A 26,588-nucleotide genomic window follows, 5' to 3' on the forward strand; every position below is an offset into this window, starting at 1 on the left:
TCTTTTTACGAATATAGGTTTAAACATTGTTTAGACAAGAAGTTTTCATCTCTTATAAATTTTTCGTCAGAAATATCCTATCAATGTTAAGCAGACATGTTAGTGTGTCGTTTTAGCCTGTTATTTCCTTGCCTGCTCAGTTACATTGGTACCGGTACAGTGTAAGGCAATTCAAATAAAGTATTAATGAATACAGGTTTAGTACTTTATTGAAGTGTACATTGTTATTGGTGTGCTCAAAAACGTCGTGTCTGATAAACAAACAAAATTAACTGCCTTCTCAGAATTTAAAAAAAAAACAACTTTATTTTCAGAATATATATTTACTTCTGAATATAGTAATGTAAAGCTAATAAGATGATAATAAGTTGGATTGGTTTTTTTTTCAAATTTGTTTCAATATTTTAGAAGAACATTAGGATAAAGTGTTTAAGAAAGTGAAAGTTTAAAATTGTTATGCATTGATTGAGATTAATAATTATGTCAAGTTGTAAATTTTGAAATTACCGGGTGGCAGTAAATTCAAACTTTACCATATGACTTACCAAAGTCTTTCCAAAAAGATATCATAAAATAAAGAACATTTCAAGTACAAAACAGTGTTTTTGTGTATTTATTGTAATGTTAAATGTTGACAGAAACAAATGTTTGTAATTTCGTAAAACGAAACGAGGATCAATAAATCTTATTTTACTGTACTATTAATATTTATATCAATTAATTATACCCGTTACATACATACATACAGCATTGTTGTTCATTGTTGTTTTATTTTGATACCGTTCATATGAAGCCAAACATTCTTATTATTTCTTGAGTCAAATTTTGGCAATATTTGCAATTACTATTTTGCAAGGTTATTTGCGATTGATCTTCTATATACATGTATATCATGATAATCTTTCAAGAAAACAAATGCAATTGCAAGTTGAGATTAATCTTACAAGTTATGAAAAATACCGCCCCCCCCCCCCCCCCCAAAAAAAAGAGAAAAAAAGCAAAGACAATGCTGTGTACCAGACTCGACCTTTCCGAGTGTGAGTTTTGAGTACAATACATTGTCTAATTATACATGAATATCCCATCTTATACTAGACATCCATACCTGGTTTGTCTTTGAGTGGTGTACTGTGGTCTGAATGAGGCAAAATTTAAAAACAAAATGCATAATATATGATAAAGGCTACCAATGGACCATATCTCATTTGATGGCAAATAATTTCAAACTACATGTACATGAAAGAAGCTGAACTTCTAGTTGTGGATTTAAAACTTAATACTAGCTAGTTTATTTACAGCTGTTTAATATCAGTTGAGGGCTGATTTGCCTACCTACAGATCATACACATGATATTACCCATCACTTATTGTTTGTCGGGGAGGCAAACATAAAGAAATGTTTTTAAAAAAAATAATAGGATTTTTTTTTAATACAAAAGACTCATGCTGCCCACATATTTACATTCTATTTTCAGGAACCATAGAAAATTTTTATTTGTCAACAGACATTATGATTGTTTTGGGTATTTAATTCTGACAACATTCACATCCAAGAAAACCTAACATAAATATACTGGTACATCTCAAAAACTTGTACAGTAAATCATTGTTGTTAAGAAATGTATGCAGGTATGATAAATTATAGTATCTAATATAATCTTGAATAAATAAAACCCATATGTATATGCAAAGCAGCTCTTGAATATGGTAACATTACATTCACAAATGGATTGATTTTACAACTGACAAAAGTCTTATTTGTTTCAGATTGATAATCATTTTTAAATTAAATAACATATTAGATGGACGATTTTTGATCGTCACTGTTGTCGTGGTTTCCCTCGGATGCTTTGACATGGTTCTCACTATGCACCCCTCCTGGGAGGTATTTTGTGATCTCCTCCATTCCAGTTCCCCCTCTAGTTCAAACCTAGGAAAATAAAAAATAAAAATAATAACACTAGGCCTATTTTGTGAAATACACCATGTGGTAACATACTGTCTCTTCCTTATTTTACACGAGTACTTAATTTCGCAAATCAAGAGTTTTCCATCAAATCGCGAGAACATAAAATCACAAATGAAGAAATTTTATCATAGTTTCATGTAGTTAAATAACATATGTCCGAATTTTAAAAGCAAGATTTTGAAATTCGTTATACGGGCTTCTTGCGATTTTTACACGAATATTAATTACTTGAGTTTAATAAGGAATTTACAGCAATAGGTACAGAATAAGTTTTCTTAATATTACAGTATTTGTTATCCCTAATCAAACTTATGAATTAAACATGCTCTATATCATGTAAAGGTGAAGAGATACCGGTAACTAAAAGTATCTTTATTTTACATCAATAACAAAAAAGTAATAAAAAATCACCGACTTGTAATAATCTGTCATCAATTAATTAAGAGTTCCTGCTCGTACAAGAATCCAGTTCTTCCCTGTCTGTTCCACTAGCTTACAGGACAATGGGGCATAGGCACAACTGAACACATAGGACATGTCAGTGGGGTTCTTCAGATCTATGTCGTCTGACTTTGGTATCTACATGTAAAATGACCAAAAAATAAAAGGCATTATCTAACATTACATTAAACAGAATTGAAAACGTCTCGAGTATTTAGGAATTCAATTAAACTTTGAGTCATAGGATTTTAAACATTTATCTATAGGGTAATAACTGCTCATCAAACATAAATTTTGGGTTTTATCCTAAAAAAATTACCAGTATCAAATTTATGTGCTGAAGGTAGTGTCATGTTAAATTATTACTGTGAGTTCTAGTAACATAGGTGCTTTCCAATCTTTTCCAATCTTTCCAACCCGATCAGGCACGTAACATTCGGGGGCCGCAGCAAAGAGCAAAGATTTTCTTAAATTTAGAATTTTTGAATTTTGACACCCCCCATTGTATAATATTGAATTGAAAATAAGGAAATAAACAGTGAAATTGAACATGGAACTGAAGTTAAAGGTCAACCCCAGGATTTTGGAAAGTAACCATTTTCCTCTTTATTTTATTTTACTTTTTTTTGTTTGTTTGTTTGTTTTTGCTTTGGTTTAGTTTTTGCTTGTCAAGATTATTTTAATGAGTCTAATAAACATATGTAGTTACAGAACCGGAATTTTCTCAGGTTTGAAATGTTAGCCGCTCCTAAACGTTTGCTAGCTTTTGAAGTTTTTTGTCTGTAAACGTACCGAAACAAAAAAGGCAGAGAAGTTCTGCAAGGGGTGTGATATGGATCCGTGATAACCTTTATCAGCCCCGGATGCCGATACGAGTTTTGTGATGTCATCTGTACATGTGACATATAATTAGATAAAAAACGTTATCTATTTCTATAAAAAAGTATGTAATAAATGTTTTTGTTATACTTTCATGTTAAATACTGAAATCTGATTGGTTAAGACGCAGTTAATAATATTTACTATTACCCTCAGCGTTAGCAACGCACTTGGCAACGGGTAACATTAAAAAATGGTACATGCGCGAAAATTATGCGCGTACGGTTCGCTGTAGAATTCACGTTATTCCTATATAAAAGCAGTAAAATTTTCTTAAAATTTTAAAAAAAGACATTCAGTATAACAAAATAAATAGTGCCTGTTTGGGAGGATAACAGTTGAAATTGACACCCCTCGAAAACCATTGTCAACCTCCGCTTCGCGTCGGTTGACAATGGTTTTCTCGGGGTGTCAATTTCAACTGTTACCCTCCCAAACAGGCACTATTTATATAATACATTTAGATATTAGTTGAACCTGGTGACATGAACGATAACTCCTAGCCTTCATTTACAGTAGATATCTACTTTCGTTTTAAATCCTTCGTAAAGGAAAACTGCCATCATGGCGAATGCTGGGGACGAGGAAAGTAGTTTGACTACTGATTTAATGCTGTGTTCTATTTGCTTAGAGCAATATAAACGACCCGTGAGTTTACCGTGCTCCCACTCCTTCTGTCTGACTTGTCTGTCTAAACACATTATCACATCATGTGTAAACTGTGACTCACCCCTTGGATTTCCGTGTCCTCTGTGTCGCAAATTCATTCCTGCACCTGGTAAAATTAACGAACATTCTGTTGATCGGTGGGCAAAACTGTTTCCAGAGAACAAACTCCTTGCTTAGATTGCGACTGGCACAAACTCGATTTATTGCAAATCATGCCCGATGACGAAGAATCGAAAGCAAGTAGTTGGTGCATGGATTGCTCCGAGGTGCTGTGTGACGATTGTGTGAAATGTCACAAAAAGGTTCGCCTTACCCGAAATCATGTTGTACTTGCTATTACCGAGTGCTCTGCGAGTTTCCATCAATCTTTATCTCTGGATAAATTCGAGACACATGAAGGTCGAAAACTGGAGCTAATGCGTAAAGAGCATCTCTTTCCATGTTGCTCTGTTTGTGTAACTAAAGAACATGATGGGTGTAAAACGTTTTGTCAGCTAGAGAACGTTGATGCAAATACCGTAGGGCCTCACAATGTGAAAAATCTGCAAGCTAAGGTGGAAATTATGTGTTCAAATCTTGAACAAATTATCACAGATGAAAAAACTAATATGAACCGCCTCGATGATGCATTAGATAAATTTGCTAAAGAATTGACGGAAATATCCACAGCTATAATTGATAATGTTAAAAGGCTGGAGGAAAAACACTTAGGTGAAATTGCTAAAGTAACCAAAGAATCGAAATCAAAACTTGAGAAGTCGGTGCAATCGTTAGAGCATAGACTTAAATATCTTCAGTATTGGAAAGAAAAGTTATCTAAGAATATGTCGAATGAGACAAATCTGAATACAAACGAGGTCTTGTCATTCATCAAAATGAAGCAAATTTACGCAAACATCAGAAAACTGGGTCATTCAAAGTTAGAGATCTCCATTCAGATTGAAATACTCGACAGTGTTCAGAAATTGAGAAATATGTCATGTCTTGCAAAAACGACCTCGCTTGAGAATATTAATCAATACGCTTTCGATCCAAGGATACAATATTTAAATTGTACTGATATAATCAACACTTTTGAATTTAAGGTGTAATATCCCTCTGCTATTAATTTCAATATCCATATTCTTTCAAATGTTGGCGAAAATTTAAAAATCATAAAAGGAGTGGAGACGGTGGTCGCGTTAAAGTTTTCGAACTTCAGGAAAATTAGATATTAAAAATCGATCACTATCTATGTAATTAGAGCAACCAATCGATACAAAGCTCCGTAAATAGTACATTCAGTGACGGTGTAAAATATATGTACATACACGAACAACAGATTTTGTTTAATATCTGTTTGTATGAACGACTGGTACTAATAAGACTTACAACAAAATCATTAATTTAGAATGTTGTGATTTCTGCTACAAAAATTAAATCGGAAAAAATCTTTTGTAGAATCACTTGTCTTCTATTTGTATATATCATTCAAAAGTTAAAAGAACAATTTTATATGTAGTTGTATTTCAATTGTATTGATGTGAAAATAAAAAAAGTTGTTCTGGTACATATAGATCAAAGTTTCCTCTTCGTTGTCAATAAAAACTTTTCCTTATAATCTGTATTTAATGACAAGAGGCCATAGACCTTAACGGTCACCTGAGTAGCATATAACCCATACGCAAACTTGTCGAGGAGTCTCATATATTCATTTAAAGTAGATCCAGTGTTCTGTGACTTCACACTTTTTTGTAAAACTTTGAATTCTTTAAAAATTGTGCAAGATAGTTTTATTTATTTTATGTGAACATAATCCCATGGATGTAATTAAAATTATTGGTAGGTTCAAGATATTTTCGCACTTAATTTTATACTAAATTTCCAAATTTTTATATATTTTTTCTATGCAAAGGGGAAATAACTCTTTTTCTGACTTTTCTCTCAGTTGTATGTCTAAATGCATCTTCGCTAGCCAAGGGTTTTCGGTCCACTTTGCTCCCCATAAACCCTTGGCGGATTTCATTACGAAAACTCGGTGACAAGCTCCGTTTTATGATTGGCTGCAGCTGCGAGTAGCTGATCCAATCGCAGTGATCGTAAATATAAACTTTAAAAGAAAACACATGTGTGATCTTTGGTAAAACATTCGGTGCTTTTAACAAGTTGAGGCACAAGTTCTCGAGTACAGTGCCTCCCCAACGATGGTCTAACCAGATCGCTTTAAAAACCTATATATTTTACTGGGATTATACACAGTTCTGCAAACTTGTCTCGCGTAAATGCATGGGAAGAAAACATGGCGAATGTAGAAGTTGCCTATCCTGTTAGTATATTCGTTCCTGCTTATGGTTATTGCTTTTAAAGGTTCAATGAGCTCTGTTTTATTTTATTTGTTTGGTTCACATTATTCACGACAACGATACCTGGTTTTATGACATAAAAGCTTTCATATAAATCGGCGACTTTTTCACTCCCGGTACAGATCCTTACAAAACACTACGAATAAAATATTCCGTGCTTTCCCATGGTTATAACTTAATTCGTATTTAATAGCATCGTTAATTATGTTCCGATATTCGGTAGTCAACATGTTTTCAAGTTGTATTAATGCCGTAGTGTATATAAAACCCGTTGTTTAATTCGATTAAAATGTAAATATGCAAGGGGCGCAACTCAAGTTGCTCGCTAGATAGCGCTACCACATCACCGAGTTTTCGTAATGAAATCCGCCAAGGGTTTATGGGGAGCAAAGTGGACCGAAAACCCTTGGCTAGCGAAGATGGTCTAAATGCTATAGTTTTTCTTATTCCAACGATTAATTTTAAAATATTTTTGTAATTTTAGTTTTCTGATAAAGTTGACATTAAAATAAAACAAATTTCTGCCTACAAGATTTTACTTTTAACAAAAAGAATACATTTTTCTAATGCTAAAATATGCTTTAGTTTATGTTTATCTGGCATCTCAAAAAGTGTAATGACATGTATATTTTTTCTAACAATTGATGACATTTAAGTCTATTAAGTCGAAATCAGTTCGGTTTTTCAACTTTCCTCAGAGAATTTTACGAGTATGGAGCTACCTTAATTGGGTTTCGTTCTGGAGTAGAAAAATTATAAATTTGTAATGACGACCACCTCCCTGCTTTCAAAAAGAACTATGAAACCTATAATTTTGGCAAAAACTTAAAGATCTGGTTTACAAAATCATGAATTCAGTTTTCCTTTCAGGTGTGTGGGAGTAAAGAAGATAATTCTTAAACATTACATGCATTAACACCTACACATCCATTTTGACCCTGCCCTAGAGTCAAAACCCATACTCCAGGGGACATGAAATTTAAAATTTTAGTAGAGGACTTCCTGGTAAACATAATAATGAAGTCAGTTTTTCATACAGATGTGTGAGAATAGAGAAGAAGATTTAAAAACATTATATGCATTTACACTATATTGCCATATTGCTCCCCTCCCCATGTCCTGAACCCCTGACCCAGGGGCCATGAAATTCAGGTAGAGGAGTTTATGGACATCATAACCATGTATTGAAGTTTTTGCCCACATGTTTGGGAGTAAATAAGAAGATTCTAAGATTTAATTCATTTTTACTAAATGGCCATATTGACCCCACCCTAGAGCCTGAACCCCTGATCCAGGGGTCATGAATTTCACAAATTTGGTAGAGGGCTTAATGGACATCATAACCATGCATTTAGTTTTGAACAAATATATATGGGAGTAAAGAAGAAGATTTTCTAAGATTCATACATTTTTACTATATAGCCATAATGACCCCATCCTAGAGCCAGAACCCCGACCCAGGGACCATGAATTTCACAATTTTGGTAGAGGGCTTCATGGACATCATAACCATGCAACCAGTTTTTTCCTCGCATGTGTGGGAGTAGAGAGGAAGATTTTTAAAAATTTGGCTTTTTTTGGCATATTTGGCCCCACATGTAGTGCCCCGGGGGAGGTAAAACCACGAATTTCATAATTTTAGATTTTTATTACCATAGAGATGCCTCACACAAAAAATCGTAGCAATTAGACTTGTAGTTTTTAAGAAGTTAAAAAATGTAAAATTGTTAATGCACGACGCACGACGATGAAAACGGATAGCAATAGGTCACCTGAGTTTACTCAGGTGACCTAAAAATACTGAAATGAGGGACTGTTTTTTCACCAAACTAAATATATTTTCTTCATTGAGCGTTAAATAAACTTATTCCGACTTTCAAAAATATTTTCTAGCAAATCAAGATATTATTCACATATATATTTTTAACAGTTTTTTGACATTGTGTACGTAAATTTATTTAGAAAATAAAGAATGTAATTCATGACATGGGGCAATTTTGAATTGTTCACTATAGACTTTTAGAAAAAAGACAACACTTCTTACTTTTAAAAAGTACCTGGCATATATCAAAATAATAGAAAAGCAATTTAAATGCAAACGTTTTGTAATTATATTGTAATTCTAATCTACTTGTACTCTTTCGTGTATACTTTGCTAAAATATATCTCGCGAACTGCCAATTTCAAAGTAGTATTTGATAATATTTTGCACTGGAACACTTATTATTAAATGTATCAAAAAATACAATAATTGTACAGTGTTTTAAGTTAAAAAATTTCAAGGAAATTGTGATATCGTCTAGTAAATAAAAACCCGAACTTTACTGCCATACCTGCTACACGTACACTACAAAACTCATGCAAATAAAAACATGATTATGGATGTGAAAACATTGTTAAAAAAGGAAGGTTATGGGCTACAGTGGCCATTAGATCGTGACTCAATTCTGCAAATATCAAGATTTTTAAAAACACGATTCTGATAGTTACACATAAATGAAGAAAAATATTATTTCCTGATGATAATTGGCTTGGGTTAGGGCTCATGAATTACTTGTGAAACAAGAGGCCCATGGGCCACAAATCGCTCACCTGAACAATAGTCCTTGTATCATTTTATTTCGAAAGGGTTTATTATGAAGTGCACTCTGAATAAATATTGTAAAACTCATATATTTCAAGATTTTGTCATATATTAAACAAAACATAAAAAGAAGAAACAATTTTATCTTTGGCATTCATAGTTATTTTACACATCAAATGAGACTGAATTTTAAGCTCTAAAATACACATTTGCAGTAAAAGAAAATCTCATTTCACTGAAAAAAATTTAAAATATTCGTTAAATAATCAAAATATGATATTGGCATCTGTTTTGTATTTCAATCATTAAAAGCTTCTTTATCGATTCATCAAATAAAAATATTGCAGGTGTGATGAGGACATAAGGCATGTTAGATTTTGCATTCTCATCGATCATCTGTCTTATAGACTAAACTCAAAAAACATGGAATGTCTATATATAGTTGATAAAGTCTATCAATGATTCCTACTTTTTTTCCATAACCATTTTTTTATCTTTTGTTCCTTTATCTTTTCTAACTGTGTTTGTGAATCAAAACTTCGTAAAAACTAAGATCCACACCGTTTTGAAGTTGTTTGAATTTATGATCTTTGATCCCGATCACTTGGATCCCGATATGTGAGTAATTGATGTCGGGATCGAAATTCCAAAATAACAAAAAAACTAGTCGATAAACATACACATGTATTTCCAGATAATTTAACTATGATAAACTTATCATGGAAATTTCTTTTTTTTTTCTTTTTTTTTTTAATACTTCTTTTAATAAAAAATGATTTTAACAATTTAGAACCTGTGTAACGAAGAATATTGACCCGGGTTGAAAATTGACCCGGGGGTCATTTTTCAACGTTGAATATTGACCCGGGGGGGGGGTGGTCATTTTTCAACGTTGAAAATTGAGAAATTTATACCCGGGGTCATCTTTCAACGGTATGAGAAAGATTTTTCTAAACTCTGAAGACATCGACGCGTTGAAAATTGATCCTGTTGAGAATTGACCCCAACCTCAGAGGTTTGTTCTGAACTGGAACTTAATCTACACAGTTTAAATGTACAATCATGCACATATTTGAAAGTTTTAGTTTTAAAATGTTCATACTGTCCGATACATATGCGGACGGGCTAATTTCTTTTAGGTTGATAGGTCCAATTAATCATTTAATTTTGAGACTGAAAATATGATAGCCATTTATCATTACTATACTATGTAAATAAAGCTAAGAAAATAACCGTTTGCTTCGGAATGGAACAGGCGAGTAGGGCTAGAATACTTTATGACATAGATGACATGGTTTTCATTCCCTCATGTGACAGAATTTTAAGTTTCAACTTGTCATAATATCTGATAAATATATCTAACAAATGTATTGCCCGTTCTTGTCACTTTTAAGGCAATTCAACAGAGCTCTATTCGACAAGCACCTGGCGTTGTATTTTCTAATAATTTAAAATATAACCTCTATACTGTTTTATTGGATAAAGGGTATATATATTTATATCAAGACAAAAGGATATAATGACAGATACCTATGCTTAATTTGAAGAAGTCAGCATCCCTGACCAAAAAATAAATGAATGGTTGTCATTTTTTTTTTATCTTTTTTTATGTATACTGTATTATACATATATACTTAACAATAATTTTTCATAAACTTGTCGGATTAACTTTATTGAAGCACCATCCAATTTTCTGCATATGCAGAGTCATAGTTCTTTTTAAAAAATGCAATTTATTTAGAACTATCAGTGAGTTTTCAATTCCATTAATTATCAGTAAATTAGAAACACAGGCGACTGACGTAATATAATTCCTCAAAATTAAAAACATATAGCATACAGCAAAAATGTTATCAATTTTTTGAAAAAGTAGGTTTGCATCTAAATATACAGTCGGAGGATGGTTGATCTAATTATATTAATGGTATACATGAAAAGGCATGCAAAAATTTGAATATATTAAGATTACTCAAGCATACAATTGATAGATAAACACTTGTTAAAATTCGGCTTTTATCAGACCTAGACTGGAATATGGTGATGTTGTTTGGAGCAGCTGTATCAAGGAAAATCCGATTTGCTTAAACATGTACAAAATGAGGCAACCAGGACAGTGAAAGGGATCAGAGTTAATTCTTCTAAAATCATTTTATATTGTGAGCTTAATTTGGAAACCTTACAACCTCGAAGGGATAAACATAAACTAATTATATTCTCCAAGATTAAAATGGTTTAGCACTACAAGATATGTTAGATTGAATTCAATCATATTTTCTAATTGAACATACATATAATCTAAGGTCGAATGAGCTGTTTTACTATCTACCACTATGTACATATTACAATAGCTTTGCTCCGTCTACATGTAAATTATGGAATAATCTTCATGCAGGAAAGAAATTTCATCAACTTTATCTTTCTTTAAGTCAAAACTTAAAAAACAAAATCTACCTAAAGCTTACAAAAATTTCAGTTAAGGCAATAGGAAATATTATTTTACGTCAATTACGGAATAAAGCTAGTAAAGCTTACTTTAAGGATTTTTTAAACTGATGGGAGTCGATGTTTATAGTGTAGGTCTGCATCTGAAGGAAATGTGATTTTCCCCCCTGGATATCCAAGATATACTCAACAAAGAGACGAACATTTAAACAACTTAATGACATTAGTTTACCTTTTTATATGAACTATATACTTTATGGTAGTTCTGATTTTTCATATAGATAAAATTGTAAAATTGTTTCCCATGTTTATATTTATATTAGAGCTCCAAAGCGTTTTTGATTCTCTTAGGTAACACGGTTTAAACCTATGTAAGTATTATACATGTATATTTACTTAATATATTCTCCCCTTTTATTTACTGTTCTTTTCAAATGGGCTGGATCATGAAAATGTCATTCTTATGTTTGTATCCCTGCAGGTATAAATGAAGGTGATATGTTTGTTAATGTAGGTGTGAGACAACATGTCTACCAACAATATGTCGTACAATCATATATGATAAATATTCAGATAATTATTTAATATTCAAATATCCCCTGTCCTATATGCACATAATATCAATAATATTCTGTAAACTTGTAATACTATATTCTTATGACTATAGATAATTTCTTCTTGACTTTGTATGTTTGAAAGGGTTTACATAGGCTATGACTCTTATCCAATCCATTCAATAATTGAACATTCCGTTCAATAAAATACGTTTAAATTGAATTAATAATGTAGGTGGCTGTGATAGGAAGGTCAACCATCTACTCCAACGCTGCTGTATGATCTTCTTCTATATATTTTTATTCAAAAAATGCAATTTACTTATTTATTGACGAAAACAATTACTGTTAGTATTAATGATAAATTTTTGTAATCAAGGCAATTTAGAAACTATTAAACAAAATTATTTTATTGTCATCCTGTACAAAAATTAGGTTGCTAACTTGCTACAGATTCCATGAAGCAGAATTGTTTATGCCTAAAAAAAAATCAGCGATTTGATGATATTTAGTTACCCTAGTAACTACGTAACAAATAGAATTAAAAAAAAAGGATTTCAAGATATAGTTACTACAGCATTATTCATGAAAGAGTACATGTTAGCATATCATCATCATTTTGTACGCTGTTATTGGCTGGATAGGTGTGAATACAAAATTCAGATAATCACAGTTTTAACAAACTGAGTGGGTGCGAGCACAAAAATCTCAATATGACATATTCTAAATTTTGTATTTGCACACACCCAGAAAATATACAATGAACAATATCAAAGTTTCAATTTACTGGGTGAACGTAAAACCAAAATTAAACAATATGATGTATTGTAATTTTTAAAATATTTACATTTGTACACTTCTCCAGCGAATTTAAAAAATGAGTTTAACTGCATTGAATATTTTAACGTGTAATTATGTATATGTCAAGGGGTAGCTGATATATAATATTCTGGGCTACATTTGGGAACAATTAAGAACTCCAAGGCGTTTTGTGGAAATGACGCTGAATATTTATTGTTGTATTTGTATATCGAATAAATGGTTTCCTCAAGTACAGCTAGGTGATCTATAATCATATACAATAAAATATTACTAAAACACTCTCATTCTCTACATTCACTCATTAAATTTATCTTTAGTTAAATGATATTTAAATTACACATATTTGATTAAAATAACTCACCAAGTATAACAGCAATATGAACTAAGATAATAGTCGGGTTGACAAGCTATGAAGCTTAATAATTCAACCGTCTGTCTTGGGTGGCGTCGTGATATTAAATCAAAGTTCGTGCTAAAAATTCGATAATGCAAACGGACATGCGCACTCACTCACTTAAACCAACCCGAAAAACCAGTCTAACACACCCATTCATTCACTGATCCACCCGCCAAACGTAACCCCATGACCTCTCGTACTACTATCATACTATGAATGACTGTATGAATGAATGAAGTGGTGTGAATGTAAACAAATGAACAATGGGAAATGAAAACATGAAATGTTGAAATACGTGAACGCAAATATGAATACTAATTAACTAAAATAATTAATCCTGTGATATATACATGTACAAATATTCTCAAAAAAACATATATTTTTTTAAGAAATATATAGATATCACTCAAAACAGCAATTATACGCGAAAAGTTTATTATGAATAAATTAGTTATTACATATTTAAAGGGATAATATGTAAATTAAAAAATATTTATTTATAAAGTTTCATTTTTAACCCCCACCCCCTTGAAACATATAAATATAAAGAATAAATATGTATAAACTGATAATTTTTAATTAGAAAAACTCAAGTTATAATATTGATTCCTTATTTTGTGCTTCTTTGCTGTTGAATTTTGAACCGGTTTCATGATCAAAATTCCACGATGCGGGTCAATTTTCAACGGATTAGGGTCTTTATTCAACACCTTTCGTCTCATTATTCAACGTGGAAAAATGACCCCCGGGTCAATTTTCAACCCGGGTCAAAATGCTTCGTTACACCTGCACTATCTTAGAATGATTGCAGAGTAATCTCACAAACTGTAGCAATGTAATTCTTAAAAAGAAGAGTTTAAAAACATTATATAAGTCAATGTTAAACTTTGAACAATATTTTGGAGCCGTACGTAGTATTAGTCCGGGAATCACGGTTTTCACAATTTAGAATCTACACTATCTTAGGGTACTTGTATAGTAATCTCACTAATTTTAGCACTGTAGTCCTTGAGAATACATTTTTAAAAACATTTTCCCCCATATATTTCTATGTTAAATTTCTCTTTTTTAATCAACTTTGAACCCCCCTTGTGACCCCAGTATTGACCCGGGGATCGCAATTTTAACAATTTAGAATCTTCACTATATATACAAGCTTTGGTGTAAATATTGGCATATCTGGTGCAGTGGTTCTTAAGAAGAAGATTTTTTAAGACAACCACCCAATTTTCGCAGTTTCGCAATTTTCTCCCTTTTAAAAAGGGTTTTGCCTTTTATTTTAACAATTTAGAATCCCCTTCCCATAAGGATGCTTTGTACCAAGTTTGGTTAAATTTGGCTTAGTGGTTCTAGAGAAGAAGTCAAACATGTGAAAAGTTTACAGACGGACGGACGGACGACGGACAACAGGTGATCAGAAAAGCTCACTTGAACCTTCGGTTCAGGTGAGCTAAAAAGGAAAAGCAGGATATAACAAAACAAGATATGAGAAGTGATAGACAGTATTCTAGGCACACTGCTGAATTAATTCACTGGAACACACAAGTTCTGATCGAAATCTTAGGAGTGCAGAAAAAGTTAATAGATAGTTACTGTAAATTATACATTTACTGTGTATTATACCCCTACTCCAGTACTAATAACTGTCATCAAAGGTATATGAACTAACAATTTTGGAGTTTGTTTTGAGACAATCACACATGTTGTTGAATTTTTTTAAAATATGCTACAATTAGAGGACTCTCTCTCTCTCTCTCTCTCTCTCTCTCTCTCTCTCTCTCTCTCTCTCTCTCTCTCTCTCTCTCTCTCTCTCTCTCTTGTTAAATGTAGCCAATGTAAATCGTTTTACAATTAAAATGTGTATATTACATTATAAAATAGTAATTTGAGTTTTTGTAACAACTTTACTTATTTAAATCGATTTAATTGTTTTACTTGGTTAAAACAGTAGTTTATTAATAACTCAACAAATCATAAATGCTTGTGAACACATGATGGATAATGATTTTATTTTTATTAGTTCATGTACATTTTAAACTTTAAATATACTTTTATCCATAACAACCATATTGCACGAAAGTCAATGAGCAAGGATAAACCTCTTCTTGCTATTTACAACTCCAGAAATCTCGGTAACTCGTCTGTTAATTTCCTATTGATTAAAGAAGTTACGTGAAAACTGCAGGACAAAGGTTCGTTTCACTAAAAGGCGTAACTTTGTACCCGCCTTAAGTAAAGCTTAAAATCTAAGACTGACTAATGATGGTAGTAACATTTGTCTTAAACATAAAAATGATTTTTGTGCTATTGTTTCGCAATATCGTACTTAGCTTTATGTTTACAGGTTTGCATTATGCAATGTACATAATTATTGTTTTTTATTACTTCTTGCTATAAATTAATGCACTCTTTTGATTAAAACTTTTCATTTCGATATTGGTGTAATTTAAATACGTCGTGTTCGACAAATAAACAAAATTATCTCTCTATTTAGCATTTTGTGGATATTTCTAAATATGTTGTTTTTCGATGTCAAAAGACAATACACTTCCATTGTTGTTTTCGTTTTAAAATCCTAGAAATGAAACTTTAAGGTTCCATGATAAAATAATATGTTGTAGCATTAAATCTTGTACATGTATTTAATGTTACAGTGAATGTTGAACGGAGTCAGGGTGTCAGTATCGCGTTTATTACTGTAATTTTGATTTAATAAGCATTTAAAGAAAATACTTAGAATTATATTTAGGAGAACTTTCATATGTGATAATGACATAAAAATAATATCGGATATATATACGTATGTTTATACATAATTACATGCAAGTTAGAACAGGAACGATAACTCTAAGACCATTTATTAAGCAATCGGCAATCCTCGGCTGATTCCGCTACGCTCCATACAAACTGTCGAGTGCGCGAGACATCCGAGTAGTTCCGAGTGTTTATTAAGTACTTTCGTTTTAAATTCTTCGTAAAGGAAAACTACCATCATGGCCACTGCAAGTGACGAAGACAGCTGTTTGACTACTGATGTAATGCTGTGTTCTATTTGCTTAGAACAATATAAACGACCCGTGAGTTTACCGTGCTCCCACTCTTTCTGTCTGACTTGTCTGTCTACACACATTATCACAGCATGTGTAAACTGTGACCCACCCCTTGGGTTTCCGTGTCCTTTGTGTCGCAAATTCATTCCCGCACCTGGTAAAATTAAGGAATATTCTGTTGACCAGTGGGCAAAACTATTTCCAGAAAATAAATTCCTTGCCTCAGTTGCGGTTGGGACTAAGCCGATTTATTGTAAACCGTGCCAAGAAGATGAAGAAGAATCGAAAGCAAGTAGTTGGTGCAGGGATTGTTCCGAGGTACTGTGTGACGATTGTGTGAAATGTCACAAGAAATTTCGACCAACTCGAAGTCATGTTGTAGTTACTTTTACCGAGTGTTCTGCGAATTTTCCTGAACCTGTTGATCTGCATAAATGTGCGGCTCATGATGATCGAAAATTGGAGCTAATATGTAAAGAGCATATCGTCCCATGTTGCTCTATTTGTGTTATTAAAGAACACGTCGGCTGTAAACAGTTTTGTCAGCTAAAGGATGTTGATGAAAACATCGTCGGACCTAACAATATCAGGAACTTGCAAACTGGGGTGGAAACGATGTGTTTAAATCTTCAAAAAATTATCACAGACGAAAAAAATAATATGAACAGCCTTGATGATACATCGGACGCATTCGCCAAAGAACTGTCGGAAATAACCACAGCTATCATAGACAATGTTAAAATGCTGAAGGAAAAGCATTTAAATGAACTTGCAAAATTAACCAAAGAATCCAAATCTAAACTTGAGAAGTCGGTGCAATCTACTGAGCATAGACTTCTCTATCTTCAATATTGGAGAGAACAGTTATTGACCAATATGTCAACTGAGACAAATCTTAAAACTTACGATGTCTTATCATACATCAAAATGAAGGATTTTTATGAAAACATCAGAAGATTAAATTATTCAAAGTTAGAAATCTCCATTCAAACCGAAATTTTTGACAGTGTTCGGAAGCTAACAAGTTTGTCGTGTCTAGCAAAGACAACTGTTTGTGAGAATAGTAATCGACAGGCGTTCGATCTCAGGAAAATTGATTTTAAAAGCGCTGATGTAGTCAACATTTCCGAATTTAAAATTGAAAATTGTGATATCACTGACGGGGTTTTTCTAAGTCTAAATAAATTGTTAGTCGCAGATGGTACAAATAAAAGATGCGTGCTGTGTAACACAAATGGTGTAATTCTACAGGAAATAGCTTTACCGGGGAGCCCGTGGGGAATGTGTGTCCACGGGGAGAATGAAGTCCTCGTAACACTACCTGATAACAAGAAGGTCGTAGTACTTGATGCCAATTCACTTGAAACAAAACAATCAGTTCCTGTTGATTGTGGTTGCCGTGGAATATCTACGTCTGGCAACACTGCAGTGATCGGTGCAAACGACTCTGTCGTAATGTTTGATAACTTTCTTGATGAAACTATTTGTAAAACATTGACAATAAACACAGGGTCTACTGATGATGTAGCACTGGGAGGAGATGGAAATATTATTTTCATCAATTATTCTGAAAATGTTTTAAAAACATTTGATAAAAGTGGGAAGATGTTATTCAAGTACAGCCACGAAGAATTAAAGAATCTGTATGGATTAACAGTGGACGGGCACGGAAATATATTTGTAAACGGGTGTAACAGTAATAATATCCATATAGTTTCAAATGATGGAAAGGCTGTAAGAATCTTAAAAGGAGTGCAGGGTCCTAAGTGTATAAAATTCTTACGTGGAACTTACCGATTTCTTGTTGGTGAGGCACGTGGCCGCGTTAAAGTTTTTGAACTTCAGAATAGTTAGACACCATCAATATTGTGAAATGTTATGAAACAGTAACAATTTAGTACTATTTTACAGTATTTCCTAAATAAATGAACAAAAATCGATCGGGTTTCGATTTCTATGTAGCATCAAAAACAGTGTCGCCAGGAGGAGATGATTTTGCAATATGAAGCGAGGTACCGAGGATTCAAAGGCGGTTTGTTAGTTCTCTTTCACTTATAATACACTTTATAACCCAACTACCTAACATTGCGTCATAATTTCCTGTTAATACCTGCAAATCGGTTGTTTTCATTACTGTAATACATGTATGACATGAACAATTAAATCAATATTTTATGTATTTAAAAATACAAATTTATATAAAGTATATATAAAGTTATAAGTTCTACAACTTCAAATGTTTCAATGTTTTTTTTTACAACAAATAACAGCAAATAAATTAACAAATCATAAAAGTTTATAAACGCCACGGCTAGATAGGAGGTTTCTCCATTACCAATTTCAACATGGTGGAACTGTTGATGATTGCAGTGGTTGCTATTACAAATATGTAACCTGCAAAAAAGAGAAAACAATGAAGTCAATCAATATTTACCTCACATTTTTGAAAAGTTATTGTTCTCAATAAAAATTTAAATACGATAGGCTCACACATAAAAATTAATGTAGATTTGATCTCTGTTAGGAAATAAACATATACAGTTAACAAATTAATGCATATGCAAGTTACATTGAACATGAAACAAAAAAACGTTGACTAGAAAGTACAGTGTTTCGAGTTTCCTAATTTTATAAAAAAAAAAATCAATATGATAGTATTCTTCATGCATTTCAACTCTTATCATAAATATTCAACTACCCCTGAAGAAAGCATCACGTAAATGGATCGAGTTCTTCTAATATTTGTAAACATAGGTAATCACAGATTACAAAGCTCACCGAGATGAGACATCACCCTTATGAGACTTCACCTTATGAGACCACCTTTATCATATTAAATGAAAATCATACTTTATGATCTTAGATATTCATGGATTCTGTTTTGACACAATATCATATATCATCTGTTAAAAAATTGTATGATTATGATATGTTCATATGTTAATCAATACAATAATAAAAAATTAAATATTGCATCCTATCATATTTACAACATATATCATATAATACAATAAAATACCATAATGAACAATGATGAGGTATGATATTGTAACGTATGATATGAAATTGTATTGTGTTATACATTATTGTATTTGATCACAAAATACAAAATCATAATATATAAAACAATATGGTATTATATTACAATATCATATTACATAATACATCATAACATTGAATCATATGATATTATATTGTATAATATAGTATGATATTGTATGATACTGTATCATTTTTGATACGTATAATATGATATTGTATCATATGATACAATATTAGTTGATACAACATTGTATCACATCAAATGAATTTACATATTGTATCATATGATACAATAATATATTTTACAATATCATACAATACAATTTCATGTGATGTGATAATATATCATATTATAAACCAATATCATATTATACAATATCGTATGATACGATATTATATAATATTACGGTATCATATTATACAATTTTATGTGATAATATTCTATATTACAGAAACTAATATCATATTATACAATATCATATGATACAATATTATAGAATATACAATATTGTATCATTGGATACAATATAATATTTTGCAATATCTTATGTAATAGTATCATGTGATAAAATAGTAAATTAATAATACAATATAATATTATACAATATTGTATCATAATATACAATACTATACATAACGATATCATGATACAATATCATAACATAAAATATCAAAAAAATTGATACAATATTATATAGTATCATATAACTTTTTATAATATTACATATATGTTATTATATTGTATCATATCAAACAGTATTCTTTCATTCCATACAATACTATATCATAGGAATCATGTCATATCATTTATCAACAAACATATCTATCTATCGAGCAGGTTTGAATGAGGTAGGAGATTTCTTTAGCATCCTTGATAATGGAGATCAGGCTCTGCATCTGAAGCAACCTCTGCATTTCATTTATAATAAAGTTAAATCAACTATGCAAGCTATCATCTATAAAACATGTGACCTGTTCCAAAAAAACTAAACCTCATCCAGCATCCTTTGGCTCAGATTCAGCATTCAAGCCTGTCAGGTGCATCAGTATCATAAGACACACCATCCATTCAAGTTTGGTAAAGTTAGGACCTGTAATAACTAAGATATATTTTTTAGCATCCTTGATAATGGAGATCAAGCTCTGCATCTGAAGCTTTCTCTGTGATTCATTCATATTACAGTTTAATCAACTTTGCAAGTTTGAAATAGTACTATTATCTATTAAACATGTGACCTGTTCCAAAAAACTTAACCATATCCAGCATCTAAAACCTATAGCTCAGACTAAGCATTCAAACATGTCAGGTGCATCAGTATCATAAGACGCACTATCCATGGAAGTCTGGTGAAGTTAGGACAAGTAATAACTAAGATATAATCAACAGAGGGCACCTGTTTCAAAAACTTTGACCAGCTCTAAAAACCTTAACCTCCTCCAGCATCCAAAACCTATGGCTCAGATTCAGCATTCAAGCCTGTTTGGTGCATCAGTATCATAAGACATACCATCCATGCAAGTTTGGTGAAGTACGGACCAGCGGTAACTTAGATATTGCTATCAAAGGGCACCTGCAACAAAAACTTTAACCTGCTCCAAAAACCTTAACCTCCTCCAGCATCCGAAACCTATAGCTCAGATTCAGCACTCAAGCCTGTCTGGTGCTTCAGTATCATAAGACACACCATCCATGCAAGTTTGGTGAAGTACGGACCTGCAGTAACTTAGATATTGCTATCAAAGGGCACCTGCAACAAAAACTTTAACCTGGTCCAACAACCTTAACCTCCTCCAGCATCTGAAATTTAGGACTCAGATTCAGCATCCAAGTCTTTCAAGTCCATTAGTAGGTCCAGATGCATCATCCATGCAAGTTTGGTGAAGATAGGACAAGTAATAGCTTAGATACAGGACCTGCAACAAAAACTTTAACCAGGTCCGGACGCCGACGCCGACGCCGAGGGTATAGCATAAGCTCCCCCTCACTTCGTCTCGGTGAGCTAAAAATGACAAATCAATTTAGTAAGACTGATTCTAATTTATTTTATAAAGTGTTTTCTCAAATATCTATGTTTCTAACTTCTGACTTTTTTTAAACCATAAGAAATTTATATAAACATATGGTAGCCTATTACATACATGAATGTTAAACTCTCAATATTTTCCAAATCAACCATAAAAGCCTATGATTCATATCAAAACTCGATCCATTTTCAAGCATTGAATTTTTACCGATTAAAAAAAATAAAACAAATCATTAAAAAATATTAAATATGTTCTGCAATCTTTGGGATTCTCTACCTTTGAGTTTGCCCAGGAATCGCAGAGCGGTAATTTCCGAGTACGTGCATCCTCCCAGGAAATAGACGAGCACTACTTTACTGACTGGTCGGTCTTGTCGAGCCGATTTACCTGTTACAAAAAATTAAACTTAAAGAAAATAGTTCATAATTTATCTATTGAAAATACGTTCCTAACTGTACATATGTGTATTATGAGTCAAAATCCTTTTTCTTTGATGAGATAAAAGCATGATTATGGAGACATATTTAAGGATAAGCGGTCAATATTACTGAAAATTTTGTTTGCTAAATGCATATTTTGTTTTGTGAAAATTGGATTGGGAACATGCATTAGTTGTTAATAATGGCAATATATACATGTATAGTGGTTCATGCCGAAAATGTTTGGTTCTTGGTATCAAATCATATGGAGCACAGGAACTTAAATGGGGTTCTTAATTGTATAGTAGAAATGCATTAAAGAGGATTGAAATATCTGATCGAAACAATGCACAAAATTATGGACGTGTTTTTACTTCTTACGTGTAAACATTGTTTAGACAAGAAGTTTTCATTTCTTATAAATTTTTCATCAGAAATATCCCATTAATGTACCGTTAAGCAGAAAGCAGACATTCATGTTAGTGTGTCGTTTTAGCCTGTAATTTCCTTGCCTGCTCAGTTACATAGGTACGGGAAGAGTGTAAGGCAACTCAAATAAAGTATTAATGAATACAGGTTTAGTACTTTATTGAAGTGTACATTGTCATTGGTGTGCTCAAAAACGTCGTGTCTGATAAACAAACAAAATTAACTGCTTCTCAGAATTTTGAGAGAAAAAAAACCGTTTATTTTCGAAATACATATTTACTTCTGAATATAGTAATGTCAAGCTAATAAGATAATACAGTTGCATTGTTTTTTTTCAAGTTTGTTTCAATATTTTAGAAGAACATAAGGATAAATAGTTTAAGAAAGTGAAAGTTTAAAATCGTTATGCATTGACTGAGATTAATAATTATGTCAAGTTGTAAATTTTGAAATTACCGGGTGGCAGTAAATTCAAACTTTACCATATGACTTACCAAAGTCTTTCCAAAAAGATATCATAAAATAAAAAACATTTCAAGTACAAAACAGTGTTTTTTGTGTATTTATTGTAAAGTTAAATGTTGAAAGAAACAAATGTTTATAATTTCGTAAAACGAAACGAGGATCAATAAATCATATTTTGCTATACTATTAATATTTATATCAATTAATTATACCCGTTACATACATTCAGCATTGTTGTTCATTGTTGTTTTATTTTGATACCGTTCATATGAAGCCAAACACTCTTATTATTTTTTGAGTCAAATTTTGGCAATATTTGCAATTACATGTACTATTTTGCATGGTCATTTGCGATTGATCTTCTATATACATGTATATCATGACAATCTTTCAAGAAAACAAATGCAATTGCAAGTTGAGATTAATCTTAAAGGTTATAAAAAATAACCCACCCAAAAAACAAAAGCAATGACAATGCTGTGAACCAGACTCGACCTTCTCAAGTGTGAGTTTTGAGTACAATACTTTTGTCTAATTATACGTGAATATACCATCTTATACTAGACATCCATACCTGATTTGTCTTTGAGTGGTATACTGTGGTCTGAATGAAGCAAAATTTATAAACAAAATGCATAATATATGATAAAGGCTACCAATGGACCATATCTCATTTGATGGCAAATCATTTCAAACTACATGTACATGAAAGAAGCTCAACTTCTGGTTGTGGATTTAAATCTTAATATTAGCTAGTTTATTTACAGCTGTTTAATATCAGTTGGGGGAAATTTGCCTGCCTACAAATCATATACATGATAGTACCCATCACTTATTGTTTGTCGGGGAGGCAAACATAAAGAAATATTTTAAAAAAATAATAGGATTTTTTTTTAATTCAAAAGACTCATGCTGCCAACATATTTACATTCTATTTTCAGGAACCATAGAAACTTTTTATTTGTCAACAGAAATTATGATTGTTTTGGGTATTTAATTCTGACAACATTCACATCCAAGAAAACCTAACATTAATATACATCTAAAAAACTTGTACAGTTAATCATTCTTGTTAAGAAATGTATGCAGGTATGATAAATTATAATATCTGCTATAATCTTAAATAAAATAAGATCTACAAGTATTCAAAGCAGCTCTTGAATATGGCAACACCACATTCACGAATGGATTGATTTCACAACTGACAAAAAAAGTCCAATTTGTTTCAGATTGATAATCATTTTGAAGTTGAATAAATCAGATGGACGATTTTTGATCGTCACTGTTGTCATGGTTACCTTTGGATGCTTTGACATGGTTCTCACTGTGCACCCCTCCAGGGAGGTATTTTGTGATCTCTTCCATTCCAGTAAAACCCCCTCTAGTTAGAACCTGGCAAAAAGTAAAATAAATATTATACATGTAATAATAACACTAGGCCCATTTTGTGAAATACATCATGTGGTAACATACTGTAGATTCCTTAATTTACACGAGTACTTAATTCCGCGATTCAACGGTTTTCTATCAAATCGCGAGAACATAAAATCATGAATGCCGAAATTTTATCATTGTTTCATGTAGGTAATTAACATATGTCCGAATATTAAAGGCAAGATTTTGAAATTCGTTATACGGGCTTCTTGCGATTTTACGCGAATATTTTAATTATCCTTGAGTTTAATTTGGAATTTACAGTAATAAGTACAGAGTAAGCTTTCTTAATATTACAGTATTTGTTGTTTCTAATCAAAATTATGAATTAAACATGCTCTATATCATGTACAGTTGATGTGATAACCACAAGTATCTTTATTTTACATCAATAAAAAAAAGTAAAAAGAAATCTTTCACTTGTAATAATCTGTGATCATTTAATTATGACTGCTCGTACAAGAATCCAGTTCTTCCCTACCTGTTCCACTAGCTTACAGGACAATGGGGTATAGGCACCACTGAACACATAGGACATGTCAGTGGGGTTCTTCAGATCTATGTCATCTGACTTGGGTATCTACAAGTAAAATAAACAACTAATAAAAGGCACTATCAAAAATTACATTAAAAAGATGTGAATGTCTCGATCTAGTATTTGGGAATTCAATTTAAATAATATATGTACTTTGTTTTGTAGGATGTTGAACATAACAGGGTACTAGTAAGAGCTCACCAAAAGAAAATTTTGGAGTTTATCCTCAAAACTTAACAAATTCTTGTGCTATAGGTACTGTATACAGGGACATATTTGCCCCCTTTTTATTATCCACATTGTCAGCAGGCGAATTTAAGACTGGGCGAATTCCAATGTTTAAGTTATTTTTTTAGTTCTTAAGCCAGTTTGGGTCAATTTAGATTGGGGTGAAACTGTTTGCAAGCGGGGAAAGGGGAAAATAACTCGGGGCGAAAATAACATTGTATACAGTAGTGTCATATTAAATTATTAGTGTGAGTTCCAGTATCATACGAGCTTTCCAAAATGGAAATCTTTCTTGCTTTACTTGTGGATTGGTCAAAATTTTGTATTGTAGATTTTTATACGTTACCTCTGTGAATTCTTGTTTTCAGGATGCTTACCAAAGAGAGTTTTTTACACAGACTCTGGAATGTGCTGCGGCGAGTCATGGCTGCCATACCAGACGCGACCTTATTTAGTGGCGTGCCCGCCTGACTTCCGGTCTCCTGTTCTGTGACGATCCCCAGGGACTCGCCTAGTTGCTCGAAGCCATGACTCTGTAAATTATGGAAACTTGACAGGTCAATAGAAAGTGAACAGATATAAATTTAATGAACCTATAAGTTATTATTAACATTTCTGGCTTTGAATTGTTTTAAGATAAAAGGAATATAACAATAAAACACATTAATTTAGCTACATGCAACCATGGGAAATTTAACAGTCTCGTATAAAGTCAGATCAGATCCATACACAATCACAGGTGTGAGCTTTAATATAATAATTATTACATGTGCAATCACATACTAGTACTCGATATAACTGGTTCATGTACTATTTATATCACATTCTGCAAGACATTTGGTCAAGGACTTAAACTATCATGCAGACCAAGATATCTGATCAGGTTTACTATTTACCATCTACAAACACTTACCTGTAGATATTGGGTCTTGAGAGACTTGTACGTTTGCGGTGAAATCCCATTTTGGGTTAAAGACAGAAGACATATCAATTTCAATGTCTTTAACATGTTGTCCTGTTGAATGTAAAATAAAACATGTAAAATAAAACATATATTCCCCATTATATTGCAAGGGGAAAAAATTGTGTATGGATTTAGAAGTACAATAAACATTCAGCTTTAAAATATAACTATTTCAATGAAACATTTATATAAAACAGTACCTGCTTAAATAGCAGTGCTTCTATGAAGTTTATATTATCTTTTAGACCTGACCCTTCCAAAAGACCTAATGTGAAGAAAAAAAGGCAGGAAAATTATATTACAGTATATTATTCATTAAGAGATTTTAATTTTGAGACATTCATTATGTATCAAACAAAGTGTGGAATGAATTACCTCCCCTTACTTACTATGCTCTGTCTGCAGATAGTCCTCAAATCCTCCTTTTGTTTTCTTTCCCAAGATTTGATCGCACGCTCCTATGTCTAAATAACAGACAATTGTATATACATATAATAACTACCAACAATAATTGCCTGGATGACTAGATCAGAGAGTCCTTGTACAAATGAATAACAAACTTTTATCTCCTCATCCTGCTTAACATAAAAGACCAAATCATTTTGATGGACAAGAACAACAATATTTCAATAATCATATCTCCCCTATACAACCTACATCAAAGTCTTGTTGTAGTGATTTAGCTTTTGAACTCAGGTAACCCAATACATTGGGGGAAAAATTTATCAAGTCCTAAACAGTAAAACATCATAGTTACAGGGAATACATTTTTTATGAATTCATGTTAACATCATAGCTAGTTTGTTTCACTATCGCATTTATTACTGTAACTTTGCTTTACTAAGCATTTAATTAACTTAAAGAAAATCAGGAGAACCTTTATAATTAGAAATGCAAT

General features: G+C 32.1%; 2 protein-coding genes and 1 pseudogene across 2 annotated transcripts; 2 read left to right on the plus strand and 1 right to left on the minus strand.

Moving 5' to 3' along the window:
• Window positions 1-3,853: 3,853 nt before the first annotated feature.
• Window positions 3,854-5,049, plus strand: LOC128176798 (E3 ubiquitin-protein ligase TRIM56-like; annotated as a pseudogene).
• Window positions 5,050-16,072: 11,023 nt separating this feature from the next.
• On the plus strand, window positions 16,073-18,007 carry LOC128176092 (E3 ubiquitin-protein ligase Midline-1-like). Its single transcript, XM_052842161.1, has one exon. The coding sequence runs from the start codon at window positions 16,093-16,095 to the stop codon at window positions 18,001-18,003; it is 1,911 nt and encodes a 636-aa protein (XP_052698121.1). The 5' UTR covers window positions 16,073-16,092; the 3' UTR covers window positions 18,004-18,007.
• Window positions 18,008-18,415: 408 nt separating this feature from the next.
• Window positions 18,416-26,158, minus strand: LOC128176098 (vacuolar protein sorting-associated protein 33B-like). Its single transcript, XM_052842168.1, has 9 exons — window positions 26,080-26,158; window positions 25,891-25,955; window positions 25,640-25,741; window positions 25,104-25,259; window positions 24,445-24,543; window positions 23,828-23,921; window positions 23,104-23,133; window positions 21,493-21,603; window positions 18,416-18,543 (listed from the first exon to the last, which is right to left on the minus strand). The coding sequence occupies exons 3-9, from the start codon at window positions 25,733-25,735 to the stop codon at window positions 18,461-18,463; spliced, it is 669 nt and encodes a 222-aa protein (XP_052698128.1). The 5' UTR covers window positions 25,736-25,741; window positions 25,891-25,955; window positions 26,080-26,158; the 3' UTR covers window positions 18,416-18,460.
• Window positions 26,159-26,588: the final 430 nt, after the last annotated feature.

The sequence above is a fragment of the Crassostrea angulata genome, chromosome 3, assembly GCF_025612915.1.
Source record: "Crassostrea angulata isolate pt1a10 chromosome 3, ASM2561291v2, whole genome shotgun sequence".
In the NCBI taxonomy this organism is placed as follows: domain Eukaryota; kingdom Metazoa; phylum Mollusca; class Bivalvia; order Ostreida; family Ostreidae; genus Magallana; species Magallana angulata.

Excerpts from the sequence above, each read along its gene's own strand:
- LOC128176092 (XM_052842161.1), top strand. The coding sequence starts at position 16,093 with ATGGCCACTGCAAGTGACGAAGACAGCTGTTTGACTACTGATGTAATG.
- LOC128176098 (XM_052842168.1), bottom strand. The coding sequence starts at position 25,735 with ATGTTAAAGACATTGAAATTGATATGTCTTCTGTCTTTAACCCAAAAT. Across the intron at positions 25,260-25,639 it reads TCAAGACCCAATATCTACAG|AGTCATGGCTTCGAGCAACT; the intron begins GTAAGTGTTTGT and ends CATAATTTACAG. Across the intron at positions 21,604-23,103 it reads ACCACTCAAAGACAAATCAG|GTAAATCGGCTCGACAAGAC; the intron begins GTATGGATGTCT and ends TTTTTGTAACAG.